Raw genomic sequence first — 23,557 nt, forward strand, 5'->3', positions numbered from 1 at the left:
TAAGCAGTCATGGGGTTTGGGCGCCCCCCCCCCCGCCCACAGAATGGCATCTGCAGGTGGGTCAAAACACACCCGCCACACTGCTCTTATTTTCTGATTTGTCTTCAGTTACCTATGTTCCAAGTCTAAACAAATAATATACACAATGACAGTAATGAGAGTTTTTCTAACAAATGGTCAAATTTCTAGGAAAGATGCAAAAATAAGATCAGGCTCCTCTTAGAAAATTAATGTAAATATTGCAAATAAGGGAAAATGGAGTCAGTGCTGAAGTAGGGAAGAGTGTGAAGAACTAGCCACCAACTTAGAGAAATTTCATTCATTTATTTAACACTTGTTTGAATCTGGAGCAAAGAGCAGGAGCCCTCTGCTTAGAACTACTTCATGCTGAGTACTGACAGCTTTCAGAGTGAAAACCACTCATACAAAACAGAACACCCACAGATTGTGGGTTTTTCTCTGGCCCAACTTCCCATTAATATGTTGGACCCCACATAGAGGAGCATATCAGAATTCTGAAAGGAATGCCCATAATTTATAGTCACATGAAAACAATATACATTTATGTAAGGTAATATTTATATGGTTTCTAAACCAAAGGGTATCAAATAATATACAGCAAAAAGTCTACCTCCTTCAAACCATTTCATTTCTCCTTCCTTTAACTACAATTAACAGCTTCTTGTATATATTCTAGAAATACTATTCCTATACTAATATATATCCTTATAGTCTTTGGTGGTTTTGTATTTGCTATTTTCACTCAACAGTATATCCTGCAGATATTCCCATTGAACTTCCTCATTCCTTCTTACACCTGCATAGTTTACTGATGTACACTGTATCGTGTTTTCAAAACTAATTTGCTATTATAATCTAATATCTGCAATAACCCTATTTTCAAATAAGGTCACATTCTGAGGCACTGGGGGGCAGGATTTCAACATATCTTTTGGGGAGACATAATTCAATCCATAACATCTGCATTGCCAAGAGTGAAGGGAAACTGGCATGCTCATACACTGATAATGATAGTGTGAACTGTTTCACCTTTTAGAATGGCAATTTGTCAATATGTATTAAAAAATTTTTAAATGTGTCTACTTTCTGAAATAGCAATCTCAATATTTTGTTTTTATCCTAGGCAAGTAATTACATAGGAACAAAATGCTATATGGAAAAAGAAGGTCTTTGCAGTGTTCTTTATAGCATTAAAACAGAAAATAGGGCTTCCCTGGTGGCGCAGTGGTTGAGAGTCCGCCTGCCGATGCAGGGGACACGGGTTCGTGCCCCGATCCCGGAAGATCCCACATGCCGCGGAGCGGCTGGGCCCGCGAGCCATGGCCGCGGAGCCTGTGTGTCCGGAGCCTGTGCTCCGCAACGGGAGAGGCCACAGCGGTGAGAGGCCCGCGTACAGGAAAAAAAAAAAAAAAAAAAAAAAAAAAAACAGAAAATAATCATAGGTAATTGGTTAAATGGATTATGATCCAGTAAGATGAAGATATTATTGAGTTTCACAATGAAATGCTATGCTTCCCACTGATAGCAACACTTATCATTGTCAAGAAGGCTGGCTGTGGCCTCAGATGATGGCCTTTTAATTTTCTTTTTAAATTTAGAGTAAAACTAAAACAGATAATAATTAATATATGCCCATTCTAATTGTTAAAATATTATTACTAACTACTTAGAACTAACAACAAAAAACAAATGTTGGTGAGGATGTGTGGAAATGGAAACCCTCATGTACTCTTGGTGGGAATGTATACTGGTGCAACTACTATGGAAAACAGTATGGAGTTTCCTCAAAAATTAAAAAATGGGGGACTTCCTTGGTGGTCCAGTGGCTAAGACTCCAAGCTCCCAATTCAGGGGGCCCGGTTTCAATCCCTGGTCAGGGAACTAAGTCCCACATGTCACAACTAAGAGTTCACATGCTGCAACTAAAAGATCCTGCATGCCACAACTAAGACCCAGTGCAGCCAAATAAATAAATATTTTTTTAAAAATTAAAAATGGAATTACTCTATGATCCAGCAATTCCACTTATGGGTATTTATCTGAAGAAAATGAGAACACTAGCTTAAAAAGATATATACACCTCCATCTTCACTGCAGCATTATTTACAATAGCCAAGACATGGAAACAACCAAAGTGTCTCTCCATGGATGAATGGATAAAGAAGATGTGGTATATATAGATACAATGGAATATTATTCAACCATAAAAACAAAGAAATTTTTGCCATTTGCAACAACATGGATGGACCTTGAGGACATTATGCTAAGTGAAATAAGTCAGACAGAGCAAGACAAATATTGTATCTCACTTATATGTGGAATCCAAAACACAAAACAAAATGAACAAAAAACCAAGCTCATAGATACAAAGAATAGATTAGTGGTTGCCAGAAGCCAAGGGTAGGTGTTAGGTGAAATGGGTGAAAGGAATCAGAAGGTACAAACTTCCAGTTATAAAGTAAATAAGTCCTTGGGGTGTTATGTACAGCATGGTGACTATAGTTAAAATACTATACTGCACATTTGAAAGCTGTTGAGAGTAGATCTTAAAAGTTTTCATCACAAGAAAAAAATTCTATAACTATGTATAGTGATGGACGTTAACTAGACTTCCTGTGGTGATCATTTCACAATACATACAAATATTGAATCATAATGTTGTACACTTGAAACTAATGTCAATTATATCTGAATAAAAATATATCACTGGGCTTCCCTGGTGGCACAGTGGTTGCGAATCTGCCTGCTAATGCAGGGGACACGGGTTCGAGCCCTGGTCTGGGAGGATCCCACATGCCGCAGAGCAACTAGGCCCGTGAGCCACAACTACTGAGCCTGCGCGTCTGGAGCCTGTGCTCCGCAACAAGAGAGGCCGCGATAGTGAGAGGCCCGCGCACCGCGATGAAGAGTGGCCCCTGCTTGCCACAACTAGAGAAAGCTCTCGCACAGAAACGAAGACCCAACATAGCAAAAATAAATTAATTAATTAATAATAAAAATATATCACTAGCTTGTGTGTACATTTTATTTGGATCCTGTACACTTAGTGACAAGAAAACATGCTTACAATATAAAATTACATAAAAAACAGCTTATAAAACAGTATCAATATTATGGTCCCATTTATATAAAAATATATTTATATTAAAAGTGAAAAGAGAACCTTCTTAAAGGTTACACACCAAAATGTATAATAATCAGTTAATGCATGAAATTCTTCTAAAAATTTTTTTTCAAGATGGTGGAATTAAAGAATATTTTAATTTACATGTTTTGTTCCTCTGATATTTCTAATTTTTCTATCATGAACGTGTGATAAAGACTAAACAAACAGTGGTTTAACCAAATGAAATGGGGCTGCTTGAATGGCTAATGATGGGTCTCAAAAGTTGATACCAGGTGAGCAGTGCCAAGGAGGGATGGGGAAGTCAGGAGACTGAACAGATGCTATAGCCCCAGGAATTCTCTCCCTTCAGCGGAGTGGACCTCCAGGGCCCCTGGGTTACCCTTGGTCTCTAGGGGTCTGCCTTGCTGTGCTGGGATGGACAGAGCCTTCATCAGGAGCCTGGGTACTCTTTGCCCACAGGCTGGGGTGGGAGGGAGGGGAGGGTCTGATCTCAGATGGAAGGTCGTTTGCAGCAGCAGCGGCACCCCACAGCAGGAGGTGGCTTCTGCTCAAAAATGCAAGGGTCACAGAAGGACAGTAAAAATACACTTTGTACATGTAGGCACTAAAGGTCCTCCTCCCTCTACCTGCTTGGGGAGAGCAGAACTGGCCAGGTGGGTACTTTCCCCTCACCCCCACAGATCAGCTGACCTTCTCCAAGAGATCATGTTCTCACAAACCTCTGGCCTTTTGAACCTCCGTATTGCCATTCTCAAGAATAGCCTTTCCCCACACCAAGTTCCAAATCTCTAAATCCTGTTGTCCTTTAAACCCATTTCAAACGCTGCTTTTTTTTTAGGCTCCCGCCCCTGGTCCTAGGATGGAGGGAGAACAGACCACAGACATACTGTAACACTATGAGAGGGAACAGCAGTGTCCAGCTAATGAAAAAAAGGACAAGAGTACACTACTTCATTTATAATTGTGGATTCAGAGATCTTCCATGGAGACAAGTGTTGAAAGTTCCCACCCTTTCATGGCAAAAAATACTGTAAGATATGTGGGCCCCTAAGATATACTCCATTTTGTCAAATACCCTAAAGTTAGTTGGGATTCAGGGTGCATCCTTCCTCAGGCCCCTACAACTGGTCAGTTTCCAAATAGATAGGACTTAAGGCTACAGAACAAGCCTCTAAGTTCCATTTATCAATATCCAAGGAAGAGCCATTGAGAGGACCTGGCAATGTTTGCCAGACACACTTGTTTCTGAAATGGGTGATTCACTTAAGAAAATAATTCCATGGCTCATTCCTGGACTTCCTGGCTGTGTTCTGGCCTCTCCTGGGGTTATTACCTTGCCACCTCTGTAATGGCGGAGTTAAGCAAATATTTTCATGAAAACTTTAGGATCACAGTTTAGCTCTCCCACTATCATGGCTTCCCTCTGCTGTCTCTTCTACCACAGTCCAGCCCTAATGACCTTGACCTAACTCACGAAGAGACAGCAGGACATCCTGGTTAAAAGCATGATCTTGGAAGCCAATCTGCCTGGGTTCAGATCTTGGCTCTGACATTACATAACTGTGACATGGAACAAATTACTAAACATCTGTATGCCTCAGTTTTCTTAAGATAATAGTACCTACCTCACAAGACTGTTTTGTTAACATAAGTTATTATAAGCACTTAAAACAGTGACTGGTATGTGGTACAGGTTACAAAAATGCTTGCTAAATAAAATAAATAAATACCTGTACTAGACCGGATTATTTCTGTCCCAACAACATGGCCCAGCAGGTCATATTGATTCAGTCGAGAGCCATCCTGTGCCACTTCCACAGATTTGTTCTTCCCAAGAGTCCAAGAGTAAACTACTTCGGCTGTTGTATAGGCATCTAAGGCAGAAAAAAAGTCAAGAGGAGAAGTGAAGGGAAAGGAAAATGATTATCTTTGATACTAAACTTGCATGAGATTGAAATACAACTTCCATCCAAAAAGAGTTTTAGGTATGTGGTATATCTTCAACTGAAGTACATTTATCCATGCATGTATTAAGTACTTGTTGAACAATTACTAACAGTTTATGCTGGACACACAGAAATAAACCCAAAGTGGTCTCTTGCTTCAATGACTCATAGTCTTCTGGACTGCCAAAAATTGTTAAGCTTTTCCTTCTCTTGGAGGATAGAGAGTAGGGGCAAGGGGAGGAATGGTTAAAATATTACCTAATGCAGATGTCACAAATTCAAATGCTCACAGGAGCTAGAGAAGTATCTTAAATGACCAAATCAGGCTAGTTGTAGGAAGAATAAACTGCTAGAAATGCAATAAAATTTTCTTTAATTAATTATGGGGTGAACATATGAAATAATGTAAAATATACTGGGGATATTTTAAATTAAAAATGAAAAACTACAAATTAAAAAAAGCAATAACTAATGATTACAATTTTATTTTGAAATGTATTACTACTTTAATTTTGCAAACCAGAAACCTGCCACCATTTCTTCTGCATCGGGGTGTTAATGTCAGGTCTTGTATTTGGAATTCCAATGTCGAGTACAGAATTTAGTACAGATTAATTTTAACAGGGGTGTGGGTAAGGAAATGGTGAGGGAATGAAGAGTGAGGTTATTTAGTTTTAGTCAGTATCTTAAAAGAATAGAGTTGCTTTCTTTCCAGACACAGATTAACTCTTTGCACAGTGGGTTTTACATTTGGGGTGAGCACTTTGCCCTAACTCAGATATCTAGGCTCATAATAAAGGGAAGCTGACAACCATACTGCTCACCCTCTTCATTCATTTTTGAGCTGTTTATTGTTCAAGTCATTGGGAGGTCTCCAGCTCATGGTGGCAGCTATTATGTCCATAATATGCTCTACTTAAACCTTTTACCACAAAGCAAATAATTGCTAGTCAATCTACCAATGAACGAACATAAATTCTGTATCCCTACAAAACGTTGCAATGCTGGATATGTATTTCATAAAAGTCTGACATTAACACTTACATATATTAATTGTGATCTGCTTATGTTACATTTTTTAGGACTTTTTTCAATATATTCAAGTAAACCATTTTCTGATTTGCTTATAATGGACAACATGCCCAAAAGTTGTTCATTCACATCAAAATTCTCATTGAAATTATGAGAAAATACACATAACTATCATAAGTGACAAAAGAAAATGCCACAGGAAATCTAACTTTTAAACATAATATGCCCTGTATATGGTCTCAGTCATTTCTTCAACTCACTGACAAAAATACTTCTGGTTCAATGTATAATTTCTACTGTAATTAAAGACATTTTTATAAATCGTGTGTCTATAAAATATTTTGATGCCTGTGAAGGTTTATTGCTTAATTAATGCATAACTGCCTTTCCCAGCAGCAACACTTAATGTATATATTCAAATACAAAACCTGTTGAACTTTCAGTCTGTTTAATAAAATTAAGATTTTCATTGTACATCTTTTTTAATATATAAATTATGGTTCTTATAATGGATTGCATAATGTTGATATCTGAAGTTTTATTTGTCAACAAAAGCATACTGTGTATGCATAGAAACAGTGTATAAATAGTCTTCATTTTTATTAGGAAATGGAAACTTGCCATCTTTTTTGAAATAGTCCTTTCAGTCTATCTTTTATTTATTTATTTTAAATTTTTATAGCTATGGGTACAAGAACTATGTCACTTTCCTCTTAATTCAACTAGGAGCTCTTAAATCTATCAATTAAGTGAGTTGATTAATGACAACTGACATTAGACCCTGTTTTCAGGGAGAGAGCAGAAAGTGCCCATATACAAGGGACAGGCACTACTCAGCCACAGCTGTTTGTGGCCATGTGGGGATTTGAGTCCAATGTTGTCCAATCTTCTGATTTCATAAAATAATAAACAAATCTGGAATTTTGTATGACATCTCCCAAATTTCAAATCTTGGAGGATAATTTTGAAGGTTATTAACACTGTATAGATCAAATAAATGACATCTGCAAATCACCAACTTGTAACCTCTTGTCTAGAGATTTTCCCCTATGGATGGCTGTGATCTTTTGTGATTCAGTTTTGGAAACAAAGGATCCTCTGCTGCCTATGGGGTATCTAGGGCTCCCAACTAGAACTGAGATCTTTAAACTACTATCACCAAGAAGAAAGGGATATCATCTCCTCAGGACTCTTCTCACACACTTACCTAAAACTTATACTAAGACTATTAAGTGAGGACTATCACAAGGCTATTAATAAAATGTGATTTCACAAGGTCCTTGTCCTCTCATTTTCCCCAGTGCCTTCCATCCTTAATATGTATGTTTGGGTTCTACTATTCCTAAACATATAATTACCTGTATATGTCTTCTTTTATTTTTATTTTATTATTATTATTTATTATTTTTTTTATACAGCAGGTTCTTATTAGTCATCAATTTTACACACATCAGTGTATACATGTCAATCCCAATCGTCCAATTCATCACACCACCATCCCCACCCCCCAGCAGCTTTCACCCCATGGTGTCCATATGTTTGTTCTCTACATCTGTGTCTCAATTTCTGCCCTGCAAACTGGTTCATCTGTACCACAGTTCTAGGTTCCACATACATGCGTTAATATACAATATTTGTTTTTCTCTTTCTGACTTACTTCAGTCTGTAGGACAGTCTCTAGATCCATCCACGTCTCAACAAATGACCCAATTTTGTTCCTTTTAATGGCTGAGTAATACTCCATTGTATATATGTACCATATCTTCTTTATCCATTCGTCTGTTGATGGGCATTTAGGTTACTTCCATGACCTGGCTATTGTAAATAGTGTTGCAATGAACATTGGGGTGCACGTGTCTTTTGGAATTATGGTTTTCTCTGGGTATATGCCCAGTAGTGGGATGGCTGGGTCATATGGTAGTTCTATTTTTGGTTTTTTAGGAACCTCCATACTGTTCTCCATAGTGGCTGTATCAATTTACATCCCCACCAACAGTGCAAGAGGATTCCCTTTTCTCCACACCCTCTCCAGCATTTGTTGTTTGTAGATTTTCTGATGATGCCCATTCTAACTGATGTGAGGTGATACCTCATTGTAGTTTTGATTTGCATTTCTCTAATAATCAGTGATGTTGAGCAGCTTTTCATGTGCTTCTTGGCCATCTGTGTGTCTTCTTAGGAGAAATGTCTATTTAGGTCTTCTGCCCATTTTTGGATTGGGCTGTTTGTTTCTTTAATATTGAGCTGCAGGAGCTGTTTATATATTTTGGAGACTAATCCTTTGTCAGTTGCTTCATTTACAAATATTTTCTCCCATTCTGAGGGTTGTCTTTTCGTCTTATTTATGGTTTCCTTTTCTGTGCAAAAACATGTAAGTTTCATTAGGTCCCATTTGTTTATTTTTATTTCCATTACCCTAGGAGGTGGATCAAAAGAGATCTTGTGATTTATGTCAAAGAGTGTTCTTCCTATGTTTTCCTCTACGAGCTTTATAGTGTTCAGTCTTACATTTAAGTCTCTAATCTATTTTGAGTTTACTTTTGTGTATGGTGTTAGGGAGTGTTCTAATTTCATTCTTTTACATGTAGCTGTTCAGTTTTCCTAGCACAACTTATTGAAGAGACTGTCTTTTCTCCATTGTATATCCTTGCCTCATTTGTCATAGATTAGTTGACCATAAGTGCGTGCATTTACCTCTGGGCTTTCTATCTTGTTCCATTGATCTCTGTTTCTGTTTTTGTGCCATAACCATACTGTCTTGATTACTGTAGCTTTGTAGTATAGTCTGAAGTCAGGGAGTCTGATTCCTCCAGCTCCGATTTTTCCCCTCAAGACTGCTTTGGCTATTTGGCATCTTTTGTGTCTCCATATAAATTTTAAGACATTTTCTTCTAGTTCCATAAAAAATGTCATTGGCAATTTGATAGGGATTGCATTGAATCTGTAGATTGCTTTGGGTAGTATAGTCATTTCCACAATAATGATTCTTCCAATCCAAGAACATCCATCTGTTGGTATCATCTTTAATTTCTTTCATCAGTGTCTTATAGTTTTCTGCATACAGGGCTTTTGTCTCCCTAGGTAGGTTTATTCCTAGGTATTTTATTCTTTTTGTTGCAATGGTAAATGGGAGTGTTTCCTTAATTTCTCTTTCAGATTTTTCATCATTAGTGTATAGGAATGCAAGAGAGTTCTGTGCATTAATTTTGTATCCTGCAACTTACCAAATTCATTGATTAGCTCTAGTAGTTTTCTGGTGGCATTTTTAGGATTCTCTATGTATAGTATCATGTCATCTGCAAACAGTGACAGTTTTACTTCTTCTTTTCCAATTTGGATTCTTTTATTTCTTTTTCTTCTCTGATTGCCATGGCTAGGACTTCCAAAACTATGTTGAATAATAGTGGTGAGAGTGGACATCCTTGTCTTGTTTCTGATCTTAGAGGAAATGCTTTCAGTTTTTCACCACTGAGAATGATGTTTGCTGTGGGTTTGTCATATATGGCCTTTATTATGTTGAGGTAGGTTCCCTCTATGCCCACTTTCGGGAGGGTTTTTATCTTAAACGGGTGTTGAATTTATTCAAAAGATTTTTCTGCATCTATTGAGATGATCATATGGCTTTTATTCTTCTATCTGTTAATATGGTGTATCAAATTGATTGATTTGCATATATTGAAGAACCCTTACATCCTGGGATAAATCCCACTTGATCATGGTGTATGATCCTTTTAATGTGTTGTTGGATTCTGTTTGCTAGTATTTTGTTGAGGATTTTTGCATCTATATTCATCAGTTATATTGGTCTGTAATTTTCTTTTTTTGTAGTATCTTTGTCTGGTATTGGTATCAGGGTGATGGTGGCCTCATAGAATGAGTTTGGGAGTGCTCCTTCCTCTGCAATTTTTTGGAAGAGTTTGAGAAGGATGGGTGTTAGCTCTTCTCTCAATGTTTGATAGAATTCACCTGTGAAGCCATCTGGTCCTGGACTTTTGCTTGTTGGAAGATTTTTAATCACAGTTTCAATTTCATTACATGTGATTGGTCTGTTCATATTTTCTATTTCTTCCTCGTTCAGTCTTGGAAGGTTATACCTTTCTAAGAATTTTTTCCATTTCTTCCAGGTTGTCCATTTTATTGGCATAGAGTGGCTTGTAGTAGTCCCTTAGGATGCTTTGTATTTCTGCAGTGTCTGTTGTAACTTCTCCTTTTTCATTTCTAACTCTATTCATTTGAGTCTTCTCCGTTTTTTTCTTGATGAGTCTGGCTAATGGTTTATCAATTTTGTTTATCTTCTCAAAGAACCAGCTTTTAGTTTTATTGATCTTTGCTATTGTTTTCTTTGTTTGTATTTCACTTATTTCTGTTCTGATCTTTATGATTTCTTTCCTTCTGCTAATTTTGGGTTTTGTTTGTTCTTCTTTCTCTAGTTCCTTTAGGTGTAAGGTTAGATTGTTTATTTGAGATTTTTCTTGTTTCTTGAGATAGGCTTGTATTGCTATAAACTTCCATTTTGGATCATCATGTTTTCATTGTCATTTGTCTCTAGGTATTTTTTGACTTCCTCTTTGAGTTCTTCAGTGATCTCTTGGTTATTTAGTAATGTATTGTTTAGCCTCCATGTGTTTGTGTTTTTTACGTTTTTTTCCCTGTACTTCATTTCTAATCTCCTAGTGTTGTGGTCAGAAAAGATGCTTGATGTGATTTCAATTTTCTTAAATTTACTGAGGCTTGATTTGTGACCCAAGATGTGATCTATCCTGGAGAATGTTCCATGCACACTTGAGAAGAAAGTGTAATCTGCTGTTTTTAGATGGAATGTCCTATAAATATCAATTAAATCTATCGGGTCTATTGTGTCATTTAAAGCTTCTCTTTCTTTATTTATTTTCATTTTGGATGATCTGTCCATTGTTGTAAGTGAGGTGTTAAAGTCCCCCACTATTATTTTGTTACTGTTGATTTCCTCTTTTACAGCTGTTAGCAGTTGCCTTATATATTGTGGTGCTCATATGTTGGGTACATATATATTTATAATTGTTATATCTTCTTCTTGGATTGATCTCTTGATCATTATGTAGTGGCCTTCCTTGTCTCTTGTAACATTCTTTATTTTAAAGTCTATTTTATCTGATATGAGTATTGCAACTCCAGCTGTCTTTTGATTTCCATTTGCATGGAATATCTTTTTCCATCCCCTCACTTTCAGTCTGTATGTGTCCCTAGGTCTGAAGTGGCTCTCTTGTAGACAGCATATATATGGGTCGTGGTTTTGTTTCCATTCAGCAAGCCTGTGTCTTTTCGTTGGAGCATTTAATCCATTCACATTTAAGGTAATTATTGATATGTATATTCCTATGACCATTTTCTTAATTTTAGGGGGTTTGTCTTCGTAGGTCCTTTTCTTCTCTTATGTTTCCCACTTAGAGACATTCCTTTAGCATTTGTTGTAGAGCTGGTTTGGTGGTGCTGAATTCTCGTAGCTTTTGCTTGTCTGTAAAGCGTTTGATTTCTCCATTGAATCTGAATGAGATCCTTGCTGGCTAGAGTAATCTTGGTTGTAGTTTCTTCCCTTTCATCACTTCAAGTATATCATGCCACTCCCTTCTGGTTTGTAGAGTTTCTGTTGAGAAATCAGCTGTTAACCTTATGTGAGTTCCCTTGTTGTTATTTGTCGTTTTTCCCTGGCTGCTTTCAATAATTTTTATTTTTGCCAGTTTGATTATTATGTGCCTCGGCGTGTTTCTCCTTTGGTTTATCCTGTATGGGACTCGCTGCATTTCCTGGACTTGGGTGGCTATTTCCTTTCCCATGTTAGGGAAGTTTTAGAATATAATCTCTTCAAATATTTTCTCAGGTCCTTTCTCTCTCTCTTCTCCTTCTGGGACCCCTATAATGCAAATGTTGTTGTGTTTAATGTTGTCCCAGAGGTCTCTTAGGCTGTCTTCATTTCTTTTCATTCTTTTTTGTTTATTCTGTTCCGCAGCAGTGAATTCCACCATTCTGTCTTCCAGGTCACTTATCTGTTTTTCTGCCTCAGTTATTCTGCTATTGATTCTTTCTAGTGTAGTTTTCATTTCAGTTATTGTATTGTTCATCTCTATTTGTTTGTTCTTTAATTCTTCTAGGTCTTTGTTAAACATTTCTTGCATCTTCTCGATCTTTTCCTCCATTCTTTTTCCGAGGTCCTGGATCATCTTCACTATCATTATTCTGAATTATTTTTCTGGAAGGTTGCTTATATCCACTTCATTTAGTTGTTTTTCTGGGGTTTTATCTTATTCCTTCATCTGGTAGATAGCCCTCTGCCTTTTCATCTTGTCTATCTTTCTGTGAATGTGGTTTTTGTTCCACAGGCTGCAGGACTGTAGTTCTTCTTGTTTTTGTATATGTCTTCTTATCTTTGCCATTCAAGTTGTTGTAACTCCCTATGGTTAAAGGACAAAGCAGTGTTCTGCCCAATATACCCAAGAGTTTGACAATGGAAATTAGAATAGTTCTGTTCTGGGAAGGGGTAGGTGATGGAAGATATTATCCACCCCCAAGAAAGAAAAGGAATTTCTTGCTGAATCTCTTAACTTAAACTGAGTACCTTGAGCATACAATCCTGAATATTAGCCCGAAAAATCCTAGCATGTTGTAGTACGGATTTGACAATAAATTGTGCAGCTACCAGTTCCTTAGAAACTTCACTGGGCTTAGAGTGCCAACTTGTTTTATGCAAAAAGCAATGGTTTCATTTCTTTGACAAAAATCAAAAGGAGGAAAAAATATTTTCTTCTCATTTGTTGGAGGTCAAATCAGGAAAGGCAAAAACTACTAAAGGAAGAGAAGGAAGAGGGAGAAATATATTCAAAAAACAAATTGAAAACTACTTGATTGTCTGCTCACAGCCTGACCCCATATTTGTAAAAAAGGTTAATAAGGCACAGTGAGCACCACCAGTATGCCCACAATCTATTGATGGAGACAGACATTGCACAATAGTTATAGCACAAGCCTAAACATTAGATGTATGCACACTAATGAAACAAAAACAAGTGTTAAGTGAAACCAGAAGGAGGCTCTATTGATTCTGCTTAGAGTGTAGTGTTAGAGAATGATTCATAAACTGGGTGATACTCAGAAGGTGAGGTCACATTTAGTAGGTGATAGAAGGACTTCCCTAGCCAAAGAACAACACAGCAAAGGCAAAAATCCATATGAGAGCATGGAGTGTTAAGGGAATTAATGATACCCCTGGACTTACAGGCTAAAAGGAAGCTGAGGTTATATTATAAAATATCTTAATTGCCCACACCAAGAAATAAGGGTTTTATGGCCTTAAATGACACATTAGACCAGTTGGACTTAATAGATATTTAAAGGACACTGTGTCCAAAAACATCTGAATATACATTCTTTTCTGTGCACATGGAAGTTCTCCAGGATAGATCACATTCTGGCCACAAAGCAAGTTTCAATAAATTTAAGAAGATAGGTTTTATATCAAGCATCTTTTTTGACCACAAAATATGAAACTAGAAATCAATTATAGGAAGAAAAATGGAGAAAACACAAACATGTAGATGCTAAACATCATGCTACTAAAAAACCAATGGGCTAACGAAAAAAATCAGAGGGGAAATCAGAAAATACCTTGAAACAAATGAAATGAAAGCACAACATTCAAAAAGCTATGGGATGCAGCAAATGCAGTTCTAAGAGGGAAGTTTATGGCAATAGAAGCTTATGTCAGGAAACAAGAAAAATCTCAAATAAACAACCTAACCTACCATCTAAAGGAATTAGAAAAAGAAGAACAAAGAAAGTCCAGAGTCAGCAGAAGGAAGGAAATTATAAAGATCAGGGCGGAAAAAATGAAGTAGAGATCAAAAAAAAAAAAAAAAAACAACCCCACAACAATAGAAAGGATCAATGAAAACAAGAGCTGGGTTTTTGAAAAGATAAATAAAATTGACAAGACTTTAAGCTATGCTTATTAAGAAAAAAAAGAGGATGCAAATAAACAAAATAAGAAATGAAAGAGGAGAAATTACAATGAATATTACAGAGATACAAAAAATCATAAGAGAACACTATGAATATATGCCAACAAATTGGACAACCTAGAAGAAATGGATAAATTCCTAGAAACATACACTCTTCCACAATGGAGTCAGAAAGAACTAGATGATTTGAACAGACTGATCACTAGTAGTGAAATTGAATTAGTAATCAAAAAACTCCCAAAAAACAAAAGTCCAGGACTAGACAGCCTCACAGAGGAATTCTACTAAGTATACAAAGAAGAATTAATACCTATCCTTCTCAAACTATTCCAGAACATTGAAGAGGAGGGAACATCCCCAAATTCATTCTATGAGGCCACTATTACCATGATGCCCAACCAAAGACAATACAAGAAAAGAAAATTACAGGCCAATATCTCTGATGAATATAGATGCACAAATCCTCAAGAAAATACTAGCAAACCAAATCCAACAATATATAAAAACAATTATATACCATGATCAAGTGGAAATTATTCTGGGATGCAATAATGGTTCAATATCCACAAATCAATCAGCATGGTATACCACATTAACAAAAGGAAAGACAAAAACCACATGATCATCTCAATAGATGCAGAAAAAGCATTTTACAAAATTCAGCATCCATTTATAATAAAAACTCTCCAAATAGTAGGCACAGAGGGAACAGATCTCAAAATAATAAAGGCCAACTATGACAACCCCACAGCTAACATTGTGTTTTCAATGGTGAAAAGCTGAAAGCTTTTCCTCTAAAATCGGGAACAAGACAAGGATGCCCACTCTTGCCATTTCTGTTTAACATAGTATTGGAATTTCTAGCCACAGCAATCAAACAAGAAAAAAAAAAGGCATCCATAATAGAAGGAAAGAGGTAAAACAGTCACTCTTTGCAGATGACATGACACTATACATAGAAAATGCTAAAGTCTCCACCAAAAAACTATTAGAACTAATAAATTAATTCAGTAAAGTTGTAGGCTTCAAGATTAATATACAGAAATCTGTTGCTGTTCTATACACTAATAATAAACTATCAGAAAAAGGAAACAAGAAAACGATCCCATTTACAATTGTAAAGGAAGGAATAAAATAAGAAGGGATAAATTTAACCAAGGAAGCAAAGGACCTATAATCTGAAAACTGTAAGTCACTGATGAAGGAAATGGAAGATGACACAAACAAATGGAAAGATATCCCATGTTTACAGATTGGAAGAATTAAAATAGTTAAATTGTTTAATATTGTTAAAATGTCCATACTACTCAAAGCAATCCACAGATTTAATACAATCCCTATCAAAATATCCATGACATTTTTCACAGAACTAGCACAAATAATCCTAAAATTTGTATGGGAGTGCAAAAGACCCCCAAAAGCCAAAGCAATCTTGAGAAAAAAGAACAAAGCTTGAAGTCATGATCCCTGGCTTCAGACTGTATTACAAAGCTACAGTAATCAAAACAGTATGATACTGGCACAAAAACAGAAATATAGATCAATAGAACAGGATAGAAAGCCCAGAAATAAACCCATGTACTTAAGCCCAATTAAACTATGACAAAGGAGGCAAGAATACATAATGGAGAAAAGACAGCATCTTCAATAAATGTTGCTGGGAAAACAGCTACCTACATGTCAAAGAATGAAATTCGAACACTCCCTCATACCATATACAAAAATAAACTCAAAATGGATTAAAGACCTAAATGTAAGACCAGAAACCATAAAATTCCTAGAAGAAAACATAGGCAGAGCACTCTTTGACATAAGTGTTAGCAGTATATTTTTGGATTGTCCCTTTAAGCAAAGGAAACAAAAGGATAAGTAAAAAAAATGGGACCTAACTAAACTTAAAAGCTTTTGTGTAGCAAAGGAAACCATCAACAAAACAAAAAGACAACCTACTGAATGGGAGAAAATATTTGCAAATGATACATCCAATAAGGGGTTAATATCCAAAATATATAAACAGTTCATATAACTCAATATCAAAAACAACCCAAAAAACTTTATTAAAAAAGAGGGAGAAGACCTGAGTAGACATTTTCCCAAAGGCATACAGATGGTCAACAGTCACATGAAAAGATGCTCAATATTCCTAACCATCATGGAAATGCAAATCAAAACCACAATGAGATATCACCTCACATGTATTATAATGGCTGTCATCAAAAAGGCCACAAATAACAAACTTGGCAAGGATATGGAGAAAAGGGAAACCTAGTACACTAGTACAATGTTAGTGGGAATGTAAGTTGGTGCAGCCACTGTGGAAAACAGTATGGAGGTTATTTGAAAACCTAAAAATAGAACTACCATATGATCCAGGAATTCTACTCCTGGGTATATATATGCAGAAAATGAAAATATTAATTTGCAAAGATTATCTGCACCCCAAGGTTCAAAGCAGCATTATTTGCAATAGCCAAGATATGGAAGCAAGCTAAGTGTCCATCAACAGATGAATGGATAAAGATAATATATTGTGTGTGTTTGTGTGTGTGTGTGTGGAGGGGTAAAATACTCAACTATACTCAACTATAAAAAAGAATGAAATTTTGATATTTGCAACAGCAACATGGATGGACTTGAAGGGTATTACGCTCAGTGAAATAAGTCAGATAAGGAAAGACATATACTGTATGTTATCACTTATATACAGAATCTAAAAATTACAACAAACTAATTAATATAAGAAAACAGAAACAGACTCCCAGATATAGATAACAAACTAGTTCTTACCAGTGGGAAGGGGACTTGGGGGAGGGCAAGATAGGGGTAGGTGATTAAGAGACACAAACTATATTATGTATAAAATAAGTAAAATACAGGGATATACTGTACAGCACAAGGAATATAGCCAATAATTTATAATAACTTTAAATGAAGTATAATGTATTAAAATATTGAATCACTATGTTGTACACCTGAGACTAATATAATATTTTAAATTAACTATACTTAAATTTTTAAAAATGAAATAAGGGTTTTAGTCCATAGGCTGTAAGTTCTTGTGGACATGCCTGAAATAGAGAGATGATATGGCCAGATGTATAATTTGGAAAGATTGCTCAACCTGCAGTATGGATGCCTGGTTAGAAAGAGTGAAACTAAAGCCAAGACAGAAGTTAAAAAGCCATCACAATGTTTGGTGTGAATGACATTTAGGACACGATATAGAGTATTAGACAGTGGGATGAATTAAGTGGAATAGGGAGGAGATCCCAGTGGCAGAATATAACTGGTGGCTTTTCATGATGGTTAAGAAAGAAAAGGAGGAAGTCTAAGGAAGGATTCTAGATGACACAGAGTTTGTAACTTTTGCAAGTACTTGGCTAATGATGGAATTCATTCACCCACTGGGGAACAGAACTCTTCCCCTTTAGGCCTTCTCTTTCTTCTCTCCTTCCTCCCTGAACTTTGGGCTCCTGTAAGCCCTCAAATTCCCTCACATAGAGTCCTATCCCTTCTCCTCAGTTTCATTTTTTTTCATGGAGGAGCAGGGGTAGAGTGGCTTGGGAAATGGATACTGCAGAAAAGATATCTATCAGACAATCAGAACTACAGCATTCCCAGAATGGCCCCCTCAACATATATTGTATTGGCTATGATGGCACTAGCATCTCTTTGCCTTTAGTTGCTTTGCCAAATGCCTCCTTCTGTTACTCGAGCCTTGGTATGTGCCAGCCCCAGGAATATGGGAAGTAAAAAATCAATCCTGCCATGATAACACCAATGAGAAGGCATTCCCTTTGAACTCATACTGTCAGAGAATGATTGCTAGCTTGCTTGATTAAGTCAGTCACTCATTCAACAAATACTGACATTATATTAGATAGTTAATGTACAGAGATCATAAGACATCTGAGGTCCCATCCTTTCATTGAGCTTATAGTCTAGTGGAAAAAGACAGAAAATATATAAGTAAATAAATAAAGATAATATCATACAGTGATAAGTGCTATAAAAAATAAAACAGAGTTTATGAAGTGGAGAGGGGTTTCGTTAGATACCGTGATCACAGAAAACCCCTTTGAGGGGGTGGTTTTAAGCAGGAAAATGGAAAATAAGCAAAAGCCAGAGCTTGCTGGAGAATATTTCAGGCCACAAACAAACAAACAACCACAAAAAACAGAAAGTGCAAAGTCTTCTAAGTGGGAAGTCTTCTAAGTGGGAAACATCTTGCAGTTCTAGGAACTGGCAGAAGGCTGATGTAAAGGGCAAAGAGATACGAGATGAGGTTGAAGAGATAAACAACAACCTGAATACAGGATCTAAGCCAAGGCAGGGAACACAAAGGAAGGTTTTAGAGAAACAAAAATAATCAGTTTGGTTTGGGCATATTCAGTAAAAATACAAGAGTTCTGATGAACATAACAACTACAGCCTAAGGATGGCATACATATAAAACAAAATGGAAACAAACACTGTATACGTTTATAACTAATTCAAATACTTAGGATTTTAAAATATCCAAAGTTACAGGGTAAGTTATAGGCACTAGTTACTGGCAAGTCAGGACAAATTTGGATTTCTGGCATGAATTATATGTGTTTATGCATTTATCGAAATGATCAAGTGGTTTTTGTCCTTTATTCTACTGATATGGTGTATTACATTGATTGATTTTTGGATGTTAAGCCAACTTTATATTCCTGGGATATATCCCACTTAAAGATAGTGGATAATCCATTTATAACTTTTAAAAATTTGGTTTGCTACTATTTTGTTGAAGATCTTTGTGTTTATATTCATAAAGAATATTTGTCTTTGCTTTTCTTTTCTTGTGATCTTTGGTTTTGGTAGCATAGTGATACTGACCTGACTGTCACCTCCTCTTCTGTATTTTACAAGACTTTGTGAAGACTTAATATTCATTCTTCTTTAACTGTCTGGTAAAATCAATGGTGAAACCATCTGGACCTGGGTTTTTCCTTGTGGGAAGTTATAAAATTACTAATTAAGTCTCCTGTTATAGGTCCAATAAAAATTTCTATTTTTTTCCTCAGTCAGTTTCAGTAGATTGTGTGTTACTAGTAATTTTTCCATTTCATCTAGGCTATATAATTTGTTGACCTATAATTTGCAGCTCATAGTTTTCCTGTATAATCCTATTCATTTCTGTAAAGTCAGTAGTATGTCCCCTCTTTCATGATTTTAGTAATATGATTATTCTCTTGTTTTGTGTGTGTGTGTGTGTGTTTTGTGTTCCCCACACCCCTTGGTCAGTCTAGCTAAAGGTTCATCAATTTTACTGATCTTTTCAAAGAACCAACTTTTAGATTATTTAATTTTCTTTAATGTTTTTCTATTTTCTATTTAATTTCATTCTAATATTTATTATTTTCTTCCTTCTGCTTCTTTTGGGTTTAGTTCGCTCTTCTCTTTCTAGTTTCTTAAGGTGGAAGGTCAGGTTCTTCTTTTTAATACAGGCTTTACAGTTATAAATTTCCCTCTGAACACTGCTTTAGGCTGTTTTTACATTGTGCATAATTTTCACCAATTTCAAAATATTTTCTAATTTTCCTTGTGATTTCTTCTTTGAGCCACTGTTTATTTAGGAGTGTGTTATTTAATTTCAACATATTTGTGAATTTCCCAAATTCCCTTCTGTTATTGATTTCTAATTTCATTCAATTGAGGTTAGATAACACACTTTGTATGGTTCCAATACTTTTAAACTGATTGCATCTTGTTTTATGGCCTAACATATAGTCTACCACAGAAAATGTTCCATGTGCACTTGAGAATAATGTGTGTTCTGATATTGTTTGGTAGAGCACAATATAAATGTTTACTAGATCTAGTTGGTTTATAGTGTGTTCAAGTCTTCTATTTCTATGTTGATGTTCTGTCTAGTTGTTCTATTGGAAGTGGAATATTAAAATATTCAGTTTTTATTGCTGAATTGTCTATTTCTCCTTTCAATTCTTGTCAGTTTTGCTCCATGTATTTTGGGGTTCTATGATTAGGTGCATATATCTTTATAATTGTTATATATTCCTGATGGATTGACCATTTTGTCATTATAAAATCTTCCAGGCTTCTACAGAGTGGGGGTAAAGAGGATGGGAACAGAGTTCTCTGGCCTTACTGAGAATCAGCCATTTTTCTTGACTAACAATCCTCAGATTTTTGTGAGCCTTTGGTTAGAGTTTGGAGAGAAAGTTTATTTTGCCAATTTTTGAAAATGTTCTTGTTGCTTTTATGGAAGAGTGGATTTTCAGAAGTTCTCACTTCACCACTCCAGAATTGTTTCCTTATTAGAGATTTTAAGGTTAACTTTAACTGCCCACTTAAGAATTTAAACCACTCTCTCCTTCTTAATGTACTTTATTTGGTTTCCTGGACAATATGTTCCCTGAAGTTTCCTCATGCTTCAGCTATCCTATCCTTCACATCTACTGAGTTATTCTCTTCTCTTTAGCCTCTAAATGCTGTAGATGACTTCTCCAGCTTTATGGCTTAAGTATCATCTATATGGATGAAACCTGAATTAAATCTCTAGTCCAGATATCTTTTCTGAATCCCAGACTTACATTCCATATAATCAGCACCCAGAAGCACTAGTTGTGTCCCTTATCAAGCATGACCCCCATCAGGTGTAACCATTATCCTGACTATCGTTTCTATGTGTAAATTCCTTCCTGGCATTTGTTGGGAAATTTACATATTTTTTTCTGAATTTCAAATACTGAGAAAAATAGTTGAGAAATCAGCAAAGTGGAAAATGTATTATAATTCTACTATAAGAATTAAAGCTTAACAATAGACACAGAAACATTACTGGCTTAAAGAAATCTACTAATGTCAAGTGAAAAGCAGGAACAGGAAATGCTGGCACACTGAGTCAAAAGTATTGAAATTCTAAATATCAACACAGGAGTACATGTTGATTGGATCCGTTGATTTTGCTTATTATAAGTGTATCTTTGTAGCCCTGTATGCTGCTAATAGCAAGTCATTCTTGCAAATTATATATTAAGTCTATATGCATAGTATATCTTTTGATATATGAGTGTCCTTTCAAGATATAACAAGCTTGAGAAGCAAAATAAACCCTTAAACTGGCAATTTTGACATTTGATTTTGTATAGTTCTGTTACCTTGCTAAGAGATCCAAATGTTTTAATTCAAATACTACCCAATAAGATTTGCTGGTGTTTTCCAGTGTTTGAGTATCTTCTATAGTAATGTTACTGGCATTTGCTAATTCTTCTAAACTTGTTATTTCTTATTTTAAAAAGTTGTATATCCATAATAATGAGCAAAGAGCATGAAAGTCTGAAGTGTTTTATGAATAACATTTAATATATGAAATTCTTGGGAATTCCAACTCTTATTCCTGATTTCCACAGTTTAATATGATAGAAATTTGGAAATACTACCAATAGCAATGATGGATGAAATATTAAAGACTTCTAACACCACAGATTAGTTTTGCCTATTTTTATATATGACATAAATGGAATCATACACTATATACATAGATGTGTCTGGCTTTCACTCAGCATTAAGCCTGTGACCTCATCCAGATTGAGTTGTTGAGTACAATATGCTTGTCATTCTTGTATAGTATTCCATTGTATGAATATGTCACAGATATTTTTATTGAAGTATAGTTGATTTACAATGTTGTGTTAATTTCTTTGTCACAGATTTTTAATCCATTTTGATGGACATTAGGGTAGTATCAAGTCTACTAAAATTAGCTCTGCTATGAACATTCATTATATGCCTTTGGTAGACATAAGTACTGATTTATGTTTGGAAATATACTCAGGACTAGAGATGTTAGGCTATATGATACATGTATGTCCAGCACTAGTAGATACCACCAAACAACTTCCCAAAAGCTTTGTACAAATTTACATTCCTATCAGCAATGCACTTTAATTATTCTAGTGGGTGTGGAGTAATATTCTCTGGACTGTATTTGCATTTCCCTGCTGACTAATGTAATTGATCACTTTATGTGGGTGCTTGGAAAACCCTGTTTTATAAGGTGACTGTTCAACACTTGGGCCTTTTTTTTTCTATTGAGGTTTCTGACTACTACTTATAGACTTGTAGGGGATATCAATAATTATGGATTTGAGTAATTTGTCATGTGCATGCAACGCAAATATTTTCTCCCACTCTATGGCTTGCCTTTTCACCATTATCTTTTGAAAAAGAGAATTTCTCAATTTTTAACATATTCCAAGTCATCCTCTTTTACCTTTGTGGTTAGTGCTATTCTATGTCCTGTTTAAGTAATTTATATCTCTTGTAATATCATAAAGGTATTCTCTTATGTTTTCTTCTAAAAGCTTTATTGTTTAACCTTTCACCTTTTCACATTTAGATTTGTAACCCATCTGGAATTAATTTTTGTGTATGAGAGAGATAAAGCCCCCCCACGTGTGTGTGTGTGTGTGTGTGTGTGTGTACTTTCTGTTATGCCCCATTAGTCTATTTTTCTATCTTTGCAACAATAATACATATTGCTTTAAAGTATACCAAAGCTTTAACACTTTAAAATAAGTCTTCTTATCTGGTATTTGATTTGATTTGATTGTAAACTCTGATTGTAAACTCTCCAGCTTTGTCTTTTTCAAGATTGTCTTAGCTATTTTTGGCACTTTTATATTTCTATTTAAACTTTAGATTCAGTGTTGTTTTCTTTGTATTTATCCTGCTTGGTGTTTACCAATTTCTTGAATCTTTGGATTGATAACTTTCATCAGTTTTAAGAATGACTGGCCTTTAGCCACTTAATGATTGCTTTTGCTCATTTCTCTTCCTGTTTTTCTTCTACAAAATTACACATGACAATATATTTTACTGTGTCCCACATATTTATTTACTCTTTTCTGTATTTTTGTCTCTCTGTACTTCAGTTTTGCCACTTTCTATCTAACTATTTTTAAGATCTCTAATCCTGTCTTCTACTTATTAAATCCACCATTTGAATTCTGAATTTTTGATATTGTACTTTTCCATAACTAATTTCTAATTTATTCTCCTTTATAGATTCCAATTTTCTGTTGAAATTCCCTATCTTTTATCTATTTTATTCATCTTTTCCATTTTTTCTTGAACATATTAACCATAGTTTTTAAAAGTCCTTATCCACAACCTGATATCTGAATCACCTGTAGGTCTGTTTTCATATTCTGGTTTTGGTTTTGGATCTTGGTTTTAGATCACATGATCCTGCCTATTGGTATGCCTAATGATTTTTTATTGAATTCCAGACATTGTGTAATAAAAATATAGAGTTTTCAGATGATGTTGACTTCCACCAGAGAGACTTCATTCTTTCATTTGTTAGGCAGATAGTGTGGGATAATTATCACCTTAATCCCATAAGGCACTGAGCTGTTATGGTTTTGGTTAAACTTAGTCTGTCT

At 35.5% G+C, this 23,557-nt stretch overlaps 1 protein-coding gene across 1 annotated transcript in view; it reads right to left on the reverse strand.

Moving 5' to 3' along the window:
* The window catches only part of GABRA3 (gamma-aminobutyric acid type A receptor subunit alpha3), a gene marked incomplete at both ends in the record, with an annotated part of 137,598 nt that overhangs the window by 28,542 nt on the left and 85,499 nt on the right, over positions 1 to 23,557 (reverse strand). Inside the window, one exon of the mRNA XM_082610645.1 lies at positions 4,879 to 5,022. Coding sequence (XP_082466771.1) covers positions 4,879 to 5,022 — 144 coding nt within the window. The remainder of the gene's footprint in view (positions 1 to 4,878; positions 5,023 to 23,557) is intronic.

The sequence above is a fragment of the Mesoplodon mirus genome (genome assembly GCF_964341445.2).
Source record: "Mesoplodon mirus genome assembly, chromosome: X".
In the NCBI taxonomy this organism is placed as follows: Eukaryota; Metazoa; Chordata; class Mammalia; order Artiodactyla; family Ziphiidae; genus Mesoplodon; species Mesoplodon mirus.